The sequence below is a fragment of the Nicotiana tabacum genome, chromosome 6 (assembly GCF_000715075.1).
Source record: "Nicotiana tabacum cultivar K326 chromosome 6, ASM71507v2, whole genome shotgun sequence".
NCBI classification, from domain to species: Eukaryota; Viridiplantae; Streptophyta; class Magnoliopsida; order Solanales; family Solanaceae; genus Nicotiana; species Nicotiana tabacum.
In genome coordinates this window covers 210,017,755-210,037,223 of record NC_134085.1, presented here as the reverse complement: position 1 = coordinate 210,037,223, position 19,469 = coordinate 210,017,755, and the positions used below count along the sequence as shown (strand labels likewise).

Here is a 19,469-nt window from a genome sequence, read left to right as displayed (position 1 = left end):
CCCATCATCGTTGTACCGTGCTTGATTTCGACCTTGGCCTCAGCTCGTCCGTCTCCCTTCGCTAAACCAGACCTAATTTTGACCCATACACCTATATTTCCGTTTGGACTTTAGATCATCATTCTTACCTCCACATCATGATATTTTATTAATTTCCGCAAAGTTTGTTAACTTTTCTTTTGTGTTCTTCTTTTCTTCTTTTTATTTCACCTTATTAAACGCTTTAGTAAATAATCTTCTTTGGTTTTATATTTTGATTCTAAATTATTTCACAATATAAATAAGAAATCTCCTATATAAATCTACCACTAAAGATATCGTTGTTTTCAACAATTGTTAGTTATTATTAGGTATATTATGTATTTGATGTTCCCTCTTTTATTTTTAGTTTCTGTTCATAGAATATCGAGTTTGTATTCCCATTAATAAAATTCCTAAAAACAAGTAATTTTACTTTTGTTATTTTGTCACTCAAAATTCTTTCATTTTTCATACTCATTAATGAATATATTAAGTTAATATAGATTTACCTTCTTAACTCTATGCATAACAATTTATTTTCATTATAGGTAATTGAATAAATATATGAAAAAATACTAAATAGATGAGAAATTCGATAAATTATAGTGTAAAATATGCGATGCACAGAAATAATAGTGTGACTGATGATCTTATGTGGTGAGAATGAAGAAAAGGAGATAGTTAAATTAAGATTTGCTTGCATATATTTAAAAGTAAATTAAAAGGGCTTAATTATTACTCCACTAAAATTTAAGCTGTTACAGTGCGGAAAATATTTATAATTTATAAGATCAATGATAGGATCCATTAGTGCGAATCTTAAATTTAAATTTCAAAATTGAAATGGAGTAAATGAAACCCCATCCTGTTATAGTTGCCTAGCTGGCCCACAGATGACGTGAAAATAAACCCCACTTCAACAATATTAGTAGCCTCAAGTCCGGGATTCTCTTTCATAGATTGTGGAATTCCCAATAATCTCTTTAATCGCTCGATCCAATTTTCATCCATTTTTTGCCCTAATTAGCTGAAATCAATGGCGATTAATTGCAAAGATTTGCCTGAAGAATGCTGGGAACTGATATTCAATCGTCTCCATCACCAATCCGATGTGGAATCTTTTTCTTCTGTGTCCAAGCAATTCCTTGCTCTCACCAATCGTTTACGCCTCCACTTGTCTGTAATTGACTCCACTCTTCTTATCCACGGTACAATTGCTAAACTCATTCGCCGTTTTCCGAATCTTAAATCGATTGATCTCAGTAATTTTCGCGGTGAACTTGATCATGTTCTTGTTGATCTTGCCAATTCTGTCTCCTATACATCCAATCTTGAACAACTTGATATCTCTAATCAGAAACAGTTACCTGTCAAGGGTTTGAAGGAACTAGGGCGTAAATTGAAGGATTTGAGGGTTTTGAAGTGTAGCGATCTCGCTCTTTTACGTGATCCTGATTTGTGTGCTATAGCACAGTCGTTTCCGTTTTTGGAAGAGCTTGATATTAGCTATCCAAGGACGAAATTTGATTTCAGTTTGATGAACAGAATCGACGGTGATTTGATCGTGACTGATTCCGGGATTGCGGTTTTATCGGTTAATTTGGCCAATTTGCGTAAAATTAATGTTTCTGGGAATCATTTTATTACAGATAATTCGCTTGTTACTTTGTCTATGAATTGTTTAAATTTACAAGGCATTGAGTTGGAGCATTGCACTTTGATAACTGTAAATGGGATCCTCTCTATGCTACGTACTTGTGCTGCTTTGAATTGGATTTCAGTGTCTGAGATTCACATTCCTCGATCAAGTCCTGGTTTTGAATGTTTGGTTGCTTGCAGCCGAACTTTACAGACACTCGATGTTTCCAGCTCAACTATTTCGGATGAATTTCTCTTCTTGGTAGCCAAGGCTTCTCTCCCTCTATCTAGGCTTTCACTTTGTGAGTGTACAAATTTCACTCTATCTGGTATCTCTTCACTTCTGTGTTCGTACCAATCACTAAAGTTCTTATCTTTGGTTCAAGTACATTTCTTGACTGATGAGACTATGAAAGATTTATCCCAATATCTACAAAGTCTTGTTACCATTAATCTCAGAGAATGTCTGAAATTGACCATTTCTACGTTCTTTACGCTTGCAAGAAATTGTCCTTCACTAGAAACCGTTAACATGGAAAATACTTGTTTGGGAATGACGAATTCATTTCATAATGGTGTGAAGAACACAAGGATCAGGGCTGTTATTTTGGCAAATAACTTGTACCTGGATGATGACTCTCTCGCAAAAGTTGCTTTAGCTTGCCCCAACTTGGAGATGCTTGATGTGTCCTCGTGTAGAAATCTTACAGAGGCAGGTATTGCTTCTGTTCTAGAGGTGTGCATTCAAATGAGGGATTTGCGACTCGATCACTGTTCAATGATTACACATATTGGACAAGGCACTGAATTGCCTAATCTTGAGGTAATCAATGCAGCTGGTTCAGCTTTAAGTGACAAAGGCCTGGCTATTATTGGGAGCAGATGTTCTCGCCTATTGAAGTTAAACTTGGAGAACTGCAAAGGAGTGACAGCAGATGGCATACATGCATTGGTGAAAAATTGTAAATCATTGCGAGAGATAAACTTGAAGAATTGTCCTCAAGTTAGTATCAGTTCTCTAAATAGTATGGTATTCTCGTCATCATCACTAAGGAGAGTTATTCCGCCTTGTTGCTCTGCTTTTAGTGATAGCTTGAGGGGATTTTACTTGCACCACGGATGTCTAGTGTCCTCAGGCTAGTTTTCCATAAGACAAACTATGAATGGCGTCTCTTTGAATTTTCAACCATTTTGCATATCCTTCTCTATAATTGTAAATTTTGATCAAAATTGAAATGCCAATGCAATTATTTGACATTGAATATGCAGTATGCCAGTGTCTATAAATTTGTTTTATAGCTGCACACAGCAATCAAACCCGCTTCCTCCTCAGCAGGGTGCCAATATTCTTGAATAGCTCCTGCGCAGCTTTATTTGCGGCTTCATTGTTTCGTATTATTCAAATATTTTTGCTCTTAAACCGACCAATACACAAATAGTGTATTAGTTTTAGTTAAACTGTAAAATTCTTAAGGCATCAGATGCATCCTGCATTTACCAGTTTTTCTCGTTCTTGTTAACCAAGTTCAAATGATGAATTCTGCTATCTTGATCGTTGAAACTGGATCCTCAATAACTGGAAATAAATGAGTAACCTGCTATCATTATGGATGTTCTTTTTGATAAAGTATTATCTTATGATTAAGTTGTTGTTATTATCTTATGATTAAATTTTGATTCTTTCGAATTTTTATGGATTGGATATTATTTGCATTTTTATTGTTGTCGTAAAATCATAGGATTAGATACGATTTGATGTAAAACATGTATAAATATGTGCTTTAGAAATGCAAATAACACAAGCCACTCAAATCATTTCCTCTATATCTATCTTTTATAAACTGCAGATATTTTAGGGGCCATTGTGTTGGGGACTTGCTATACATATTGTATCCAAGACCCTCTCTTAACACATTTCCTCCATCATGATTTATTCCTGCTTTGTGATGGCAGTGATCAGCATTTCTATGTATAATTCTGGATATGCTTTACAGTAATTTTTGTAAGCAGTAATCTGTATGAAGTTCAATGTTTCGCCTTCCACTCATCTTTTAGATCAGCATGATCAACACATCCTTCACCTTCATCTAGGACTTCATGCCATTATTTCAAAAGGAACCCTCAGTTGGCTTGATATGCAGATTCTGCTTGGGCCTTGGTGTGAAAATATAGTAGCCGAATAAAATGTGTAATGAAAGTTTATGCATCAATAGAGCAAAGAGAGTCGTGGTATTCATGTAATATGATCGACTACTATATGAAATAGTTACATTTTATCTCAAACTCAGAAGGAATGAGGGTTGGCCCCAAAGAATCGGACATTGAAGAAACCTGTCAGAAAAGAATGTTACTGCAACTAATGAGTTAGGATCTCTAACCTACGGTTGACATCTTCTCAAGAAAAAAATCACAGATCCTAACTACCCTCAATACCTTCATGACTAAAAACCTGCGCGGCGGAGGAATGTGCTTTGTTACATCTGACTCCATAAATCATACTATAACAGGGTTAGCCCTTACTAGCTATAGATGCTTCTCATTATACTTGTCTTCCTTTGTCGGAGGATGCCCGTGTAATGCTTTACTATATCAGCTCACCCACAAAGAATTTCAGTGCTGGAATCCTCACCAAACGGAATATTGAGGTCTGGGAGTACAAATTTAGACTCCAAAGCTGCGACATCTTGCTGCTCTTCCAGATATGATGGCAATATTGAGACCTTGTTTGCGGCTTTTTCCCGGAAGATGGGAATGATTGGATTACTTGGTAGGACCTCTTGCTGATACTGACCCAAACTTCTTCCATCACATGCAACAGGTGTACCTCTTTCATTTGCCTGCTGAGGGTGCAAATCAAGCTGGAGAAAAGGACATCAAGTTAGTATACAATTTTTATTCTTCCCTTCTTTCTTGATCTGTAGCGGAGATAAAGTAGGTAATCCTTGCTTAATTCTTAGAAAGTCACCAAGAAAATCCATCCACATGTTTAAACTAACACTCATCATTTATGCTACCATTAACTGCTGTTGATTCCCTTGCTAGGATAAAATTGATCAGTCTATAAGAGAGGTGTGCATGAAATATCAAGGTTGCCTACAATATCATACAGTTTAAAATAGACCGGCCAAATAAATTAGTACCAAATTTTACCTTCATTCTTTTCAGGTTTTGATTTGTATCTCTCTGTTTCTCCAGATTGATGCGTACCAAAGCTAATTCCTGCATGAGTGGAGTTAATTCAGGAACTTAAACACAATTCAACTGTAAGGATAGCTAATCACAACAGCCAAGAAAAATACCTTCTTCAATTGCTTTCTTTCCTTAATTAGCAAGATCTCCTCTTCTTTCAGTTCAGTCAATGTCTGCTTGTCAGAGAAAGTGAAATAGGAAAAAATGAATAGGTAATTTTGTAGTCCTGGGATATTTGAAATGGAATATGTTTCATATGGGATCAGGCGCTTAATAGAAATCAAAGTAAAAGAAATGAAGCGACAGGTATTCCTTCAAACTTTCTTGCATATACAATGTTATACTTGTGATGAACTATTCTATCTTAATTAATAACTTAGTCGAGGGTTTACCCTAACCTTTTTCTTTCTTGATCTCTTGCTGGTGGTAGCATCACTAGTACTGTTAACCTGAAAGTCGAGCAAAATCAGCAAATGAATGATCTGTCCACCAAAAGCGCGCTCACTTTCAAGAAAATATAGTGTGTAATAATTTTCAACAAAGAGAAAATATATATGAAAGGCATGTCGAGGGGTTTTAGATGGAAGGGGAACAAATTTTACTGCATACATATTTAACACACTATATCATGTCTTTAAAACATTAATTACAATGTAAGCCAAAAGCTGTTTGGGACAATCTGCTACCAACATGCAATCCTTATCCAACCGGCTAAAGGAAGCTGAACTCATATATAATCAACAAATTTATCAGACAAAAAGCATAAGAAATGGGGGTAAATAGAGAAACTAAAGTTCATAATTTAACATATTATGTTTTCAACAATATCTGTGATATTAAATCCTACATTAAGGTCCCTGGAAGTAATAAAAATAGGGACGGTAACTTCTTAATGAGCCAGAGAGATTTGTAGAAGGACCACAAAGTTAAAATTCTTAGTGACGTTCTCACAGTAGAAGTTAGCTATACCATAAACCTCTTGCTTTGACAACTATACACCTGTTTCGTCATAGATATCATACCTACGACGACTTTTTACCCATGCAATTCTAATGAATCCCTTCATTAAAAAACTACTTTGACTGAATACTTTTCACTTCCACAGCTGCTACTTCTTGATTAGCTCGCCAAGCATGCTAAAGGTAAAACATTTATGCTACAATAAGGAGCTGTCAAGCAATAGCTGTTACACTCTATAGCCTATTAAATTAATTAATTAACTAGAAGAAAGTTTGGTTGTCTAACTTTTTTGACTGCGCCAGAAGTTGATAATATTCTTCTGTTGTTACAGTAGTAGGAGACTAGCTAATAACGATGAGTATACAAAAAATAAAGGTTGTGCGGTAGCTGTACATATTCTAAGAATTTCTGATATTTGTCTTACACGTAGCTTTAGCCTTTAGCTATAGCCTTAGCAATATCACATGAAACAATTGACTACGTACAGTTGTGAGTTGCCCCAAAATATTCGTTCTCATTTGCCGTCCACCAATTCCAAATGGCATTTAGATTGTGGATGTGAATAAAACGACAAGCTCATACGGGTAGATAACTAGATTCTGAACCGCAGTTTAAGCTATCTCTACATCTAACCCCACTCGATCATTTCCTCCGCTTTCCACGACTACAATTTATATTAAAGTGCTTAACCACTATCAAACACTACCACCAAACTGAACGCAGACCTATTTGCCACGAACACACGCCATCCTTTTTACTCTATCATCTAAATTCCGAACCACTCCCTTTTCTCCAAAACCATACAAAATTCAAATATAGTAAAAAGACTTTAACGCCCCTTATCAGTCACTTAGGAAAACAAAAGTAACGAAAATGAGGACAAAAATGGGTTTGACTAATGGAGGAGGTGGCGTGGCTATAGTGGGGATAATGCTTTTTTTGCAATTCAGTACCAAATCCAATGGTTCAAAAGAGAACCGACCCCGACAAAGACTGGGGACATCTGTTTGGTCACTTCATCAGGTCGGCTTAATTAAAGGGTAGTTCAGTCATTTAAGGACTACAAAAGTGTGACACGAAGACGCACACAATAATGGGGAGGTTCGGCTGGTGAGCAGAAAAGTGTGTGAGAGAGAGAAAAAACGTGAAGAGTCATTCAATCTTGTGCGTCTGACAACATACGTTGAAGTAAAGTCACCACTTTTCTCCTCCTGGTAAATATTTCATTTTAATAAAGATAAGCTACAGTAATTTAGAATATGGAAAGTCCGGAGATTTATAATATGCAGGGCACTTTGGTCAACACGCGTCGAATTAAACGGAGCCAACAACGACGACCGCCGTCTGCCCACCGGGAACCTTTTAAATTCTACTCAACTAATCGTAAAAGGACACAAAATGGTTTTGTTTTCAACTGAAAAAACGGTGACAGGTGATGAAACCAATGAAATCACGTCTAACTATTGCTTCCAATGGACGCGTTGAAAAGAATAATCCTGATTTTGGAAGCGAATTATAATCACGAGGAACGAATCGAATGACACGCGATTTTTTTTAAAAAAAAATTCAATGAAGAACTTCACGTCAACGAACTCGCCACAACCACCACACACCAACTCACTCAAACTCCGTCATCCACCATAAAACAAACACGCGATGGATAAACTAATTTATAACCGTACATAAAACACACGCACATAAAGAGAGAGTGAGGAACAAACATACGAACCTTAGATCTCGTGCTACTGGGAGTTTTGAAAGTAGGAGGAGGTCCGCTGGACTCTTCGCAACCACCATCAACGGCGCAACCACTACCTCCGCCACCTCCACCGCTAACAGAGGTGGCGCCACTCCAGGATAAAGGTGTAGTGGGGCTAGCACGTGGAGCCGGTTTCTTAGCATTAACAGAAATCGGTCTAGACCGGCGTTGACGCACAGTCCACTCAAGCGGTAAGCTTGTCTTCTTTGACTTGGACGGAGACGGATTGACCTGGTTGAGACGCAACAATAACTCAGCAACCACAGTATCATCCATTGTAGCCGCTTTAAGCCACTCCTCTTCAGTCATGGCTATGTTTTTCTTCAGTGGAAAGGGAAGAAAAAGAAAAGAGTAAGAGAGGTTGGAAAAGGAAAAAGTGTAGGAGAAGGCACAAGGAAGATGAGAGAGGAATGGAATGAGATTGTGGGGATAGTGGTGGCAAAGGCAAAGAAAAATCGGAAAGAGAAACTAGCTACATTAAAAATAATAAATGAGCAGTATGACATGAAGGAAGTTATATATATACACATATACTAACTAATTTATTATGTGAATACCGAAGTGCGTGTATGTATATAAAATGTTTAAGGCATGTACATTATCCTCATATTCTATTACTGGTACGATTACATTGGATTTATTATTATTGTTGTTGCATAGTGCGTGTAAAAGATATTTTTATATACTATTAATATAATTTGACGTAATATGAAATTTTCTTTCTATTTTTGGATAAGTAAATACTTTATAAATAATAATTATATATAATTATTTTTAGTTATTTTTATAGTGTAAATTATTGGGGGGAAAATTAGTGTGCAAAAGTGTATACATATGGAGTGAAGATGACAATTGACACGCACACTTGTGTTGGTGTTGAATGGAAGGCAACAATTGGAAATGGGATGGACTTATGGCTTCTTTTTAATTCTCTTTTCTCTACATAAGCGATATTGGGACCCACCATTGACACGTGGCACTGAGCCGGTGCTTTTGATGATGGGGATTTTGTGAGTTTGTGTACTTTGTGGTAACTGAGGAATCACGCGCGAGGGGACGAGAGTGGTAGAGAAAGTGGGAGAATGGTGATGTTGTCTGTTTGAGGGTTGAGGTGGTGTTATTTGTGAGAGTGGGGACCTAATTGGCTGGTTTTATGCGTACATGATGCCGCATATGACACTCTTCTTATGGTTACTTCCATCCAATGAAAACTTACCTTATCTAAATTTTCTGAAATTTTTAAAAACACTGATTTTATTTAAACTTACAAAATAAATAAATTCAAACATTATAATAATGCCTTTACAGTATTCCTCTTCTATTGCTTTGTAATCTTCACTAGTAGCTGGCACATTGTTTTCTAAATATTTTGTGTGCTCAAAAACATTATCACTTGTTGCAACTCTGTTATCCATTCATTACTTTCCTTGTCAATTCAAGTGAACTTTGACTATTTTATGAAAGATCAATCTAAGAATAATATATGTCTTGGACTCAACGTCAAAACTAGCTAATAAGATAAGAATTAATCAAGATCATATGAGATAAATATTTCGTACCTTAACGAATGTGGGATAATTTAACAAAATACTTATCTTCATATGGTATTTAAATTAAATCAGACAATTTAACTTTACAAGTCTCAAAGTAAAGTGAATTTGTATATATCATTTAGTCATTATTAAGTGATAAAGACATATATCTTGTATTTTTTTTTATTTTTTTTTTGCATAAATATCAAGCTTTTTTTCTCTCTTGTATAATATATAACAGATTCCTGAAAGTAGTTATAATAAAAAACCGTGGTATGATCGATTGCTTTCAGATTGCGAGGAGCTTAGAAAAGGAACGAATTCAAGTTTGATCCATAGAAAAGATGTTAAAAGGGCAGAAGCATGGTACTTGCCTGTCTGAAGAGGTGTGCCTACTTTACTTCTTTACCTTTAAATATAGTATTTCCAAGTTCATTATTAACTCAAGCATCATGCCGTATCACGTGATGGTTGGTTTTATTTAGCAAAAAGAGTAGATTAATGTAATGAAGAAAGAAAACAGTATCATTAATCAAAAGGGAAATTAAAATTTAAGTTTAATGAGTTTAACTTTACACAGAACCTGTTGTATCTGTTAAGATTATAAGTTCAAAATATAATATTTATTGAAATTTTCATAAATCTTAAAATATACTATATTTATACTCCGTATTAAAACTTTGAAAGAAAAGTCAAACAAAACAAAATATTACTGCGAGAGAGCGCAATTTCCCCTTGGTGACGTCCACTAGTACTGTTTTACTATCTTCCCAGTTCCCATTCGACTTTGATGTGAAGAATCCCAAGATTCACAAACTTTCAAGTATCGAAATAATGAGATGAGATTAGGAGCGTGTACGCGTATGAGTCCAAATTTGGCAATCATGACCGTTACCGAGTAGGACGAGGAACGAGGTTATCATGATGCACCGTCTGATGGTTGTCGTGGTGAAAGACAACGATCAAGGGTGGTCAGTCGAATATTCTCTATATTGTACCTTTTAGGGTTTTTTGGGAGATTGTCCCTTATAAATAGGAAGAGTGAGTAAAGAAAGGGGGGACAAGAGAAAAAAGACAAAAGAACACTTTGTAAAAGAATCATCTGAGAGTGAATACAAAAGCAGTCTTGTTCATCGGAGAAGATTCAAAGATTCCCCAATCATCTCATACTTAAGATTGATTGTGCATTTAAGTCTTCACATTTATGAGCATTTATTTGATTCCAACATATTTGTTACATCATTCATCTTGCTTACTCCTTCCATCACTTGATCTAGATTTTATTGTGCTTGACTAAGATTGACCTCAACATTATCATTAATTATTTTAATCAAAAAGGTTTTGTCATCTTTTGGTCAAACAATTTGGCGTCGTATGTGGGGACATCTTTAGTTTAGATTTCAGTTTCATCTAAATCATAGAAAGGGATAATTACCTCTTCCTAGCTCACAAACTAACAATGACAGGAAAAGGAGATGCAAGGATAAAAGGAATAGCAGGTGTCACAACCAACATCCTGAACACCATCAACGAAGACAGCAGGGAAGATAACGAAAACGTGACACCAAACACCACACCTAGGGGAGACGCTTCACCTCCCCCGCATGAAAGCGTAACTGCTGGAGAGGCACCACCGACAGTAAGAAGACTACTGGAAGAGTGGCTAACAAGAACTCTGAACAACGCACTTGATAAACCCGCTCAAAGGGATAATAGAGACATTTCACACGCAGATGTCACGATGATCACTAATGAACAAGACATCCCCCGCACAGGTAACACTCGCACTAGTGTTGACGTAGGTAATGACACGCTCGCAGTCGTTCTAAAGAAAATGGAGGAAATGGAAAATGAGAATAAGGTACTCCGTGACCAGATGAAGGAGCACCAAGAAAGGGTCGACAAAATACCAGGCGCCCCAAAGTTGTTACCAAAACGGGACGTTGGTTGATTCATCGAGCAACCATACAATGAGGAAGCAGTCCCTCACGCCATTTCAAAAACCTTCAAAATGCCACCATACCTGAAGATATATGACGGTACTACCGATACAGAAGATCATATCATCCACTACGTCACAACCGTAAAAGGTAACGATCTTTTGAAAGAACGGGTACCATCGGTGCTACTGAAAAAGTTCGGCGAAACCCTAATAGGGGGAGCCCTGACCTGGTACTCACAACTACCAGCACGTTCAAAGAAATGGCGGACAAGTTTGTCACCGCTCATGCAGGAGCTAAAAAGGCGGAAGCTGGGGTAAACGACATATTTGCCGTCAGGCAGATGCACGGCGAGAGACTCGGGGACTTCTTAGCTCGGTTTAACAAGGTGAGAATGAGCTTGCCAAATGTGTCAAAGAGAATGGCGGTAGCAGCCTTCCAGAACGAGTTAAACAGGAATACCCTCCAACCACTTGGGAAGAAATTTACAACGCCTACTGTGCCAAGGTAAGAGCCGACGAGGACCATCTCAACAGTCTGATCCAATGGTTGACGTTAGTTCAAGCTGAAGCAAGGAAAGATCGTCGCAACGATGGATGAAGAGATCAGTTGGGGCCCCGTCTCAGCCGAGAAAGGCTTCAGCCCTACATCACGACATCCATACCACCTCATCCGCGGCACACAAATGCCCGTCCTCGACATACAACACCACACCGACATGAGAAAGTTATGCCTCCACTCTTATCTGCTCACAATTTTTGTGTCTCTCCTTCAAAAATAGTGTACGCACTACAGAAACTCTACACGAAGGTACAATGGCCGCAAAAGATAAAGTCCGACCCAAGTACTCGGAAGTCGAACGTTCTTTGCGAATTCCACCAAGAAAAGGGTCATAAAACAGAAGATTGCATAGGACTGCGGCAGGAGGTAGTAAGAATGCTAAATTAGGGGCACCTGAAAGAGTTGCTGAGCGACCGAGGACGGGCTAACTTTGCCCGCGGACGCGAACAACCCCAAGGACTTCCAAAACCGCCCTCTCCCGCTCGTACCATACAGATGATCTTCGGCTGAGGCGATGACACAACAATCAACCATGTAAAGTTCACCACCACACATAAACTCAAACGGTCGATCACTCATGAATGGTATAATGCTCTCGAAGATAGTATCATCTTCGATAAATCAGATACCGACAGTTTGTCTTTCCCTCACTACGATGCTCTTGTTATCACTTTACGTATTGCAAATACTGATGTAAAAAGAATAATGGTAGATAACGAAAGTGGCACGTGTATTATCCATCCTCGAGTCCTCATACAGATAAGACTCAAAGATAGAATAATACCATATTGCATAACACTAACAAGCTTTAATAATGCAGTCGAGCGAACATCTGGAGAGATAGTGCTACCCGTTCTAGCTGGAGGAGTCACCCTGGAAACAACGTTTCACGTCATGGACCAAGATATAGCCTACAATGCTATCATAGGGCGCCCATGGATACACGTCAAGTCTCTATCAAGTAATTAAGTTTCCTACTCCATGGGGGTTATTCAGCATCTGGGGTGAACAATGCACCGCACAAGAATACTATCGCATCGCTCACAATTGCGCACACACCCAACAACGCAAAGGAGCAAGCACGAAAGCATAGCAATCAGAGGTGTCAGGAACCAAACTCAACGTACGGATAGACGTTATCAAGGATCCCGACATCGTAGAAGCCTCCGAGTCAACAATAGAGGATCTCGATCCTATTCTACTAGACAACAATGACAGCACAAAAAAGGCTTATATCGGGCACAATCTCTCGGAACCATGTAAGTTTCGTAAATTCTTAACTGACAGTGTCGATCTGTTTTCCTTCTCCCATGCAGATATGCCAGGCATCCCGAAATACATCGCCACGCACAAACTGAATATTGACCCCCTCTACCCGTCAGTGTGGCATATGAGGAGGAAGTTCAACACTATAATCAATAAAGCCGTGAGCGAAGAAGTTGATAAGCTGCTCGCAAATGGCTCCGTTCGAAAGTCAAAATATCCCTAGTGGGTCACCAATGTGGTCATGGTAAAGAAGAAAAACGGAAAGTGGTGGATGTGTGTATATTTCATAGACCTAAACAATGCATGCCCAAAACACTCCTTTCCATTGCCACACATCGACCAGCTCATCGATGCAACAGCGGGACACGAGTTGCTAAGCTTTTTAGATGCCTACTCGGGTTATAACCAGATCCTCATAGAGGAAGAGGACCAGGATAAAACCACTTTCATCACTCACCAGGGAACGTACTACTACCGGTTCATGCCGTTTGAACTTAAGAATACAGGGGCGACGTACCAGAGATTGGTCACCAAGATGTTCACAGAACAACTCGGTAACAATGAAAGTCTACATCGACGACATGTTAGTTATGTCGAAAAGGAAAGAAGACCACATCGATCACCTGAAGGAAGCCTTCGACATATTAAGGCGGGAAACTAAACCCTGAAAAATGCGCCTTCGGCGTAACTTAGGGCAAATTCCTTGATTTCCTAGTGTCACAAAGAGGCATCAAGGTCAATCCAGTTCAGACTAAGGCCTTCGAGGGAATACCAGAAACATTAACCAGAATAAAGTAGGTATAAAGGCTGATAGGTCGGATAGCTGCCCTGTCAAGGTTCATCTCACGTTTATCGGATAGGTGCCATAAATTTTTCAATGTGCTAAAGAAAGAAAACGGGCTCCAGTGGAATTTGGAATGTGTCGACGCCCTAAGAAAACTGAAAACCTACTTGTCCTCGCCGTCGTTACTCGCCAAGGCAGAGCCAGGCGAATGCCTTCTTGTCTACCTAGCCATCTCTGAAGTCGTAGTAAGCACAGTTTTGGTCCGTGAAAACAAAGGTACACAATCTTCGATTTACTATATCAACAAAACCTTAGTTGACGCCAAAACAAGGTATCCCCGCCTCGAAACATTATCTCTGGCATTGGTCATAGCTTCACGCAAGCTCAGGCTATATTTTCAGTGCCACACCATAAAGGTAGTGACGACTTTTCCCCTAAGGAGCATTCTGCACAAACCCGAACTGTCGGGTAGATTGGCCAAATGGGCCATAGAATTGAGCAAGCAATATATAACATATCAACCACAAACTACGATTAAATCGCAAGTACTCGTTGACTTTGTTGCCGACTTCAGTGCAGAAATACTGTCTAAGGTCAAGCAAGAGGTGCTTCGCACCTCCCCTAGGCGACCCGACCCCTAGATCCTCTACACTAACAGCGCATCCAACGTATCAGGATCTGGAATGGGACTCGTACTTGAAGTCCCAATAGGCAAAGTGATTCGTCAATCCATACGGTGTCCCGAAATGACTAACAATGAGGACGAGTATGAGGCTTTAATTGCAGGATTGAAACTGGCCCTCAAGTATGGTGTACGACGAGTCATCCTCTGCTACGACTCTCAACTTGTTGTAAACCAAGTTACTGGGACTTTCCAAATCAAGGAGCAGAGACTACAAAAATACCAGACAGAAATCCATAAGCTACTGCCAGAATTCGACGAATGTCGGCTCGACTAGATACCCCGGTCGCAAAACATCGAAGCAGACAGTCTCGCCAAACTGGCAGTAGCAACTAAAAATATCACCAAGGAAAACGTGGTCACCCTCCTCCACTCATCAATAGACCAAGTCGAGGTACATTCTATAAACTTAACTTGGGATTGGCGCAACCGCATCATAACATATTTGTAGGAAGGAACACTCCCACAAGACAAAAAAGAAGCCAAAAATCTTCAAATACAAGTGGCCAGGTATAGCCTCATAAACCGCGACCTTTACAAAAGGACGTTCGGCGGCCCTTTGGCTAAATGCCTTAGACCAAATCAAACAAGGCGTGTGCTCGAAGAAGTACACGAGGGCCACTGTGGTGCTCATACATGCAATTGAGCCCTTGTCAGATGTCTTATTCATGCAGGATACTACTGGCCTACTATGAAAAAAGAAGTCGTGGACTATGTCAAGAGATATGAGCAATGCCAGAAGTATGCACCTATGATACACCAAGCGGGCGAACTCCTTCACTCCGTCACTTGTCCATGGCCGTTTATAAAATGGGTAATGGATATCGTCGGACCCCTCTCAGTAAGGCGAGGTAAGATACGCTTCCTTTTGGTTTTAACTGGTTACTTTTCCAAATGGGTGGAAGCAGGTGCGTACACTCAAATACGCGAACAATAAGTCATCACATTCATCTGGAAAAACATCATACGCCGCTTCGACATCCCCAAAGAAATCAGTTATGACAATGGACCTCAGTTCATCAGGTAAAAGATGACCGAGTTCTTCAAAAAATGGCATACCAAGCGGATACTCTCCACGCCATATCACCCCACCGGCAATAGTCAAGCAGAATCCTCCAACAAAAAAATATTAAATATACTAAAGAAAAAGCTCGAGAACGCCAAAGGGCTATGGCCGGAGTTGCTACCAGAGGTGTTATGGGCCTACCGCACCACACCAAAAAACCAGCACAGGTGAGACGCCATATTCATTGGTCTACGGGACCGACGCCGTTATACCCGTTGAGGTCGAAGAACCCAGCCTGAGATACTCCAATGAGAGTGGACCGAACAACGACGAAAACAAAATACATAACCTGGACGAGGTGGAAGAACGGAGGGATATGGCTCACGTAAGAGTAATAGCCCAAAAACAACAAGTAGAAAGGTACTACAACAAGAAGGCCAAGGTACGACCACTCAAAATCGGGGATTACGTCCTCAAGGCCAAAACACAAGCAACAAAAGACCCAAATAAAGGAAAATTGGGAACAAACTGGAACGGGCCATATAGAATCATAGCAGCAGCAAGCAAAGGAGCATTCCAATTAGAAACAATGGAAGGAAAACTATTGCAAAATAACTGGAATGTCGTCCACCTCAAATATTTTCACTTCTGAAAATGACGCCACCTAAGTCACACTCTTTTTCCCTCACTCGGGTTTTGTCCCAATCTGGTTTTCTCGGGGAGGTTTTTAATGAGGCGACGAGGGGGACGTCTCGAAGTTCAAAGTATAATTCATCGCCTAGCCTACCGATAGCATCTCCAGGCCGAGGAATGAAGGGACTAGGTACAAGGAAACTACTCCATTGAATGTACGAAAACGACATTATCTCCAACGCATGAATGAAACTACTCCATCGAATATACCAAATTGATATGTATCTCCAACGCATGAATGAAATTACTCCAATGAATGTACAAAATCGACATGTATCTCCAATATATGAATGAAACCGACATAAATGACACTCCGGCGAATAAAATAAAACATGTTACCCTCCATCGTCCTTCGGCAAAAACGACGGTTTAACATTTCAACATTAAGTCGAAATAACACCCCCACGGCTAAGGCCATCACCATAGAAAAGAGTTCGATATCATTCGAACCACGACGGGTTAGCATTTTGATATTAAGTCGAAATAACACCCCCACGGCTAAGGCCATCGCCATAGAAAAGAGTTCGATACCATTCGAACCATGACGGGATAACACTTCCACATTAGCTCGAAAGTAACATACCTATGGCTAAGGCCATCGCCAAAGAAAAACGTTTGGCATTAGCTCTAAAGTAACATCCCTATGGCTAAGTCCATCGCCAATGAAAAGAGTTTGACATCACTCGAACCACGAGGGGAAAACACTTCGACATTAGCTAGAAAGTAACATCCATGTGGCTAAGGCCATCGCTGAAGAAAAGAGTTCGACATCACTCAAACCACGAGGGGAAAACACTTCGACATTAGCTCGAATGTAACATCCATATGGCTAAGGCCGTTACTAAAGAAAAAGAGTTCGACATCACTCGAACTACGACAAGATAACACTTCGACATTAGCTCAAAAGTAACATCCCTACGGCTAAGGCCGTTACTAAAGAGAAGGGTTCGACATCGCTCGAAACACAACGGGTCAACATTTCGACATTAACTCAAAACAACACCCTTACGGCAAAAGCCGCCTCCAAAGACAAGGGCTCAACCTCTCTCAAAACGCAACGGGTTAAAATTTTAACAACTCGAAATAGCATGACTACGGCGAAGGTCATCGCCAAATAAACAAATACAAAACACACAAGAAAATAATCCAGAGGTACACAATAAAAAGTAACTACTCAATTACGGCTGTCATATTACAAAAGTTTTTACAAAGGGCTCAAGGACGCCCCCACAAAAATGGAAAAACAAAAATAAATACAACCAAGTCCTACGCCACATCACCCCTCGTGGCATACTCCTAATTGTACCAAGAATCGGAGGCGAGCTTGTCCGCATCGTCAAAATTGACATCGTCCCAGCTAGGCGTGCCGGGGTCGTAACCACATACCTCTCGAGTGGCACGTGCTTTAATACGCACCTCTGGGAGTTCTGCCTCAGATATTTTCCCATCAGTATGAAGAGACTTATATACGTCAAGCTGGACTTTGGCATGAACCCATAGCTCATATAATTCTCGAGGCACGACAGGGTCGGCCGAAACATGGGATGTAGAGGGTTGTGACTGTCATCGCACGTCCTCCGCCTTCAAAGTAGCAACTTGTTCGTTTAACGCGGACAACTCCGCCTCCATATCTCGAACACGCCCCTCAAATCTCGCCACCTTAAGCGTAGATATATCCATCTCCTTGTCCCGTTCTGATCTACAAACATGAAGGGCGTCTTCTAGAGCCGTTGCCACAGAGATGCAGTTGCCCTATCCCTTTTAGCATGAGCCAATCCATCAGCATTTGCACTCAGCTCACCTTTAAGGTCAACGATCTCTGCCACCTTCCTGTCGAGCTCAGTAATTAAGTTGGCCACCTTCACTTGGAGGTTGTCATTCTCAGCCATCACTCCCTTACTCAGCTCGACCTCATCTTCCTTGGCCTTAAGAATCGCCTCAAGCTCACTGCAACGGGCAATGGCCTTCATTAGGTCCTCATCTCGCTCACTCAGCTCTTCGACCTTCTGTACCAATTGATTTTCCTTCTGCTTAAGCCCATCACAGAACAACTGAAAGTCACTGTCCTGAGTAAAGAGATCGGCCAACGCACGATTTTTAGTGCGGTATTCCTGATATTTGGTGGTCATCTTCCCATAAACGGTCATCCTCCGCCTATCCCTACGTTCACGCTCGATCTCCATGGTGAGGGTCTAGTATGAATAGCAAAGTCATTACAAAGAATGGGCTAAGGTTACAAAACAGATCCAAAAACAAAAAGAAAATAGAGAAGCATTTACCCGCAGAGCCATGCCGGAAATGCTCCATGAAAACTCTGCGTCACTCATCACCTTAAGTGTCGCACTCTCAGAAGCAGCATACAAAGAGGCAAACACCAACGCTGCATGCTCGCAGTTCGACAACAAGTCGTAATCTCCAGGGACGACAATGTGTCGGTCAGAACCCTCGGTCCTTACTTTTGCACAAGTATGACGTTCCAAGAACTCTCGTACATCTTCTGGGTCGACGTCCGAAACCGAACCATCGCCCTCGGCGTGTACGCCTCCTCCAACGGCAGATGATGCGCCACTCTCGGCAGAGTGCGCATATCCCTTTCCTTGGTATATTCCTTCGGTACGGGGAGACCTTCATGCCAAAATGGCATCTACCATAAGAATAGACACCAGCACCATCTCAGACGCACCAGTTCTGCTCTATCCAGCATTAGTGGCCACTTTCTTCCAAGTTCTACCCTCCTCCTTTTTCTCGACGGAGATTCGTCCCTATTGGAGGGCTCATCCACGAGGTGATAAACTGGTCGGGAGGAGATCTCATCCCGAACAATCATGTCACGAGAAGAGTCTCTAGCATATACAAACTGGTCACGGTCCCCTCAGATGGACTCAGCCAAGGTAAATTGCATCCCCGCTGATGCGACAACCTGGCGAAATGCAGGGACTGGGGCCTTCTTCTTGGAAGCCCTATGACCTGTCATCACAGGGAGTCATATCAATAAACTACGGCAAACAACCAAAGGTCAAAACAGAGAAAAACATTTACCGGATGGAACCCTCGGCCCAAAGCATTTCATGAAAGTGGGCCAATCTCGAGTCTCCACCCGTAAGGTAATAAGCGGGCTACCCAATCCTTGATATCGGTGATGGGAAGAGGTGTACGCCTCACAGCTACACGGGAAAGTTACAAATAAGTACAAAGTTGGAAAGAACAAAAGTAAACTACAAGTACCAACACCTACGGTTATAATTCCACAGTTCCGGGAATCTAATGGGGTCCGACACCAGATGCTCGGTTCTAACAAAGAAATATTTATGCCAAAATTCGCAGCTTGCCCGGTCATCTGTTCCGACCACCAGCCCCTTGGTCCCACGATGCCTCAAATGTATCATAGTGCACCTGTGAAAACTAGGGGAAACAAATATAAAAGGTGATGAAGGCCAA

General features: G+C 40.5%; 2 protein-coding genes across 3 annotated transcripts; one reads left to right on the top strand and one right to left on the bottom strand.

Moving 5' to 3' along the window:
* Positions 1 to 952: 952 nt before the first annotated feature.
* On the top strand, positions 953 to 2,918 carry LOC107774085 (uncharacterized). Its single transcript, XM_016593551.2, has one exon. It carries the CDS (start codon positions 1,058 to 1,060, stop codon positions 2,798 to 2,800), a length of 1,743 nt encoding a protein of 580 aa, XP_016449037.1. The 5' UTR covers positions 953 to 1,057; the 3' UTR covers positions 2,801 to 2,918.
* A 951-nt stretch (positions 2,919 to 3,869) lies between these two features.
* LOC107774086 (uncharacterized) lies at positions 3,870 to 8,046 on the bottom strand. 2 transcript variants are annotated; one of them, XM_016593552.2, is made up of 5 exons: positions 7,538 to 8,046; positions 5,247 to 5,297; positions 4,959 to 5,021; positions 4,810 to 4,878; positions 3,870 to 4,517 (listed from the first exon to the last, which is right to left on the bottom strand). In XM_016593552.2, exons 1-5 carry the CDS (start codon positions 7,874 to 7,876, stop codon positions 4,254 to 4,256), a joined length of 786 nt encoding a protein of 261 aa, XP_016449038.1. In that variant the 5' UTR covers positions 7,877 to 8,046; the 3' UTR covers positions 3,870 to 4,253. The 2 variants fall into 2 exon arrangements, with proteins under 2 accessions (XP_016449038.1, XP_075112714.1); XM_075256613.1 differs by lacking the exon at positions 7,538 to 8,046 and adding an exon at positions 6,294 to 6,491 and having other exon boundaries at positions 4,115 to 4,517.
* Between the last annotated feature and the right edge of the window lie 11,423 nt (positions 8,047 to 19,469).

Coding starts and splice junctions, on each gene's coding strand:
- LOC107774086 (XM_016593552.2), bottom strand. CDS start 7,876: ATGACTGAAGAGGAGTGGCTTAAAGCGGCTACAATGGATGATACTGTG. Junction 4,879..4,958: donor AAAGAAAGCAATTGAAGAAG/GTATTTTTCTTG, acceptor CCACTCATGCAG/GAATTAGCTTTGGTACGCAT. Junction 4,518..4,809: donor AAAACCTGAAAAGAATGAAG/GTAAAATTTGGT, acceptor CCTTTTCTCCAG/CTTGATTTGCACCCTCAGCA.
- LOC107774085 (XM_016593551.2), top strand. CDS start 1,058: ATGGCGATTAATTGCAAAGATTTGCCTGAAGAATGCTGGGAACTGATA.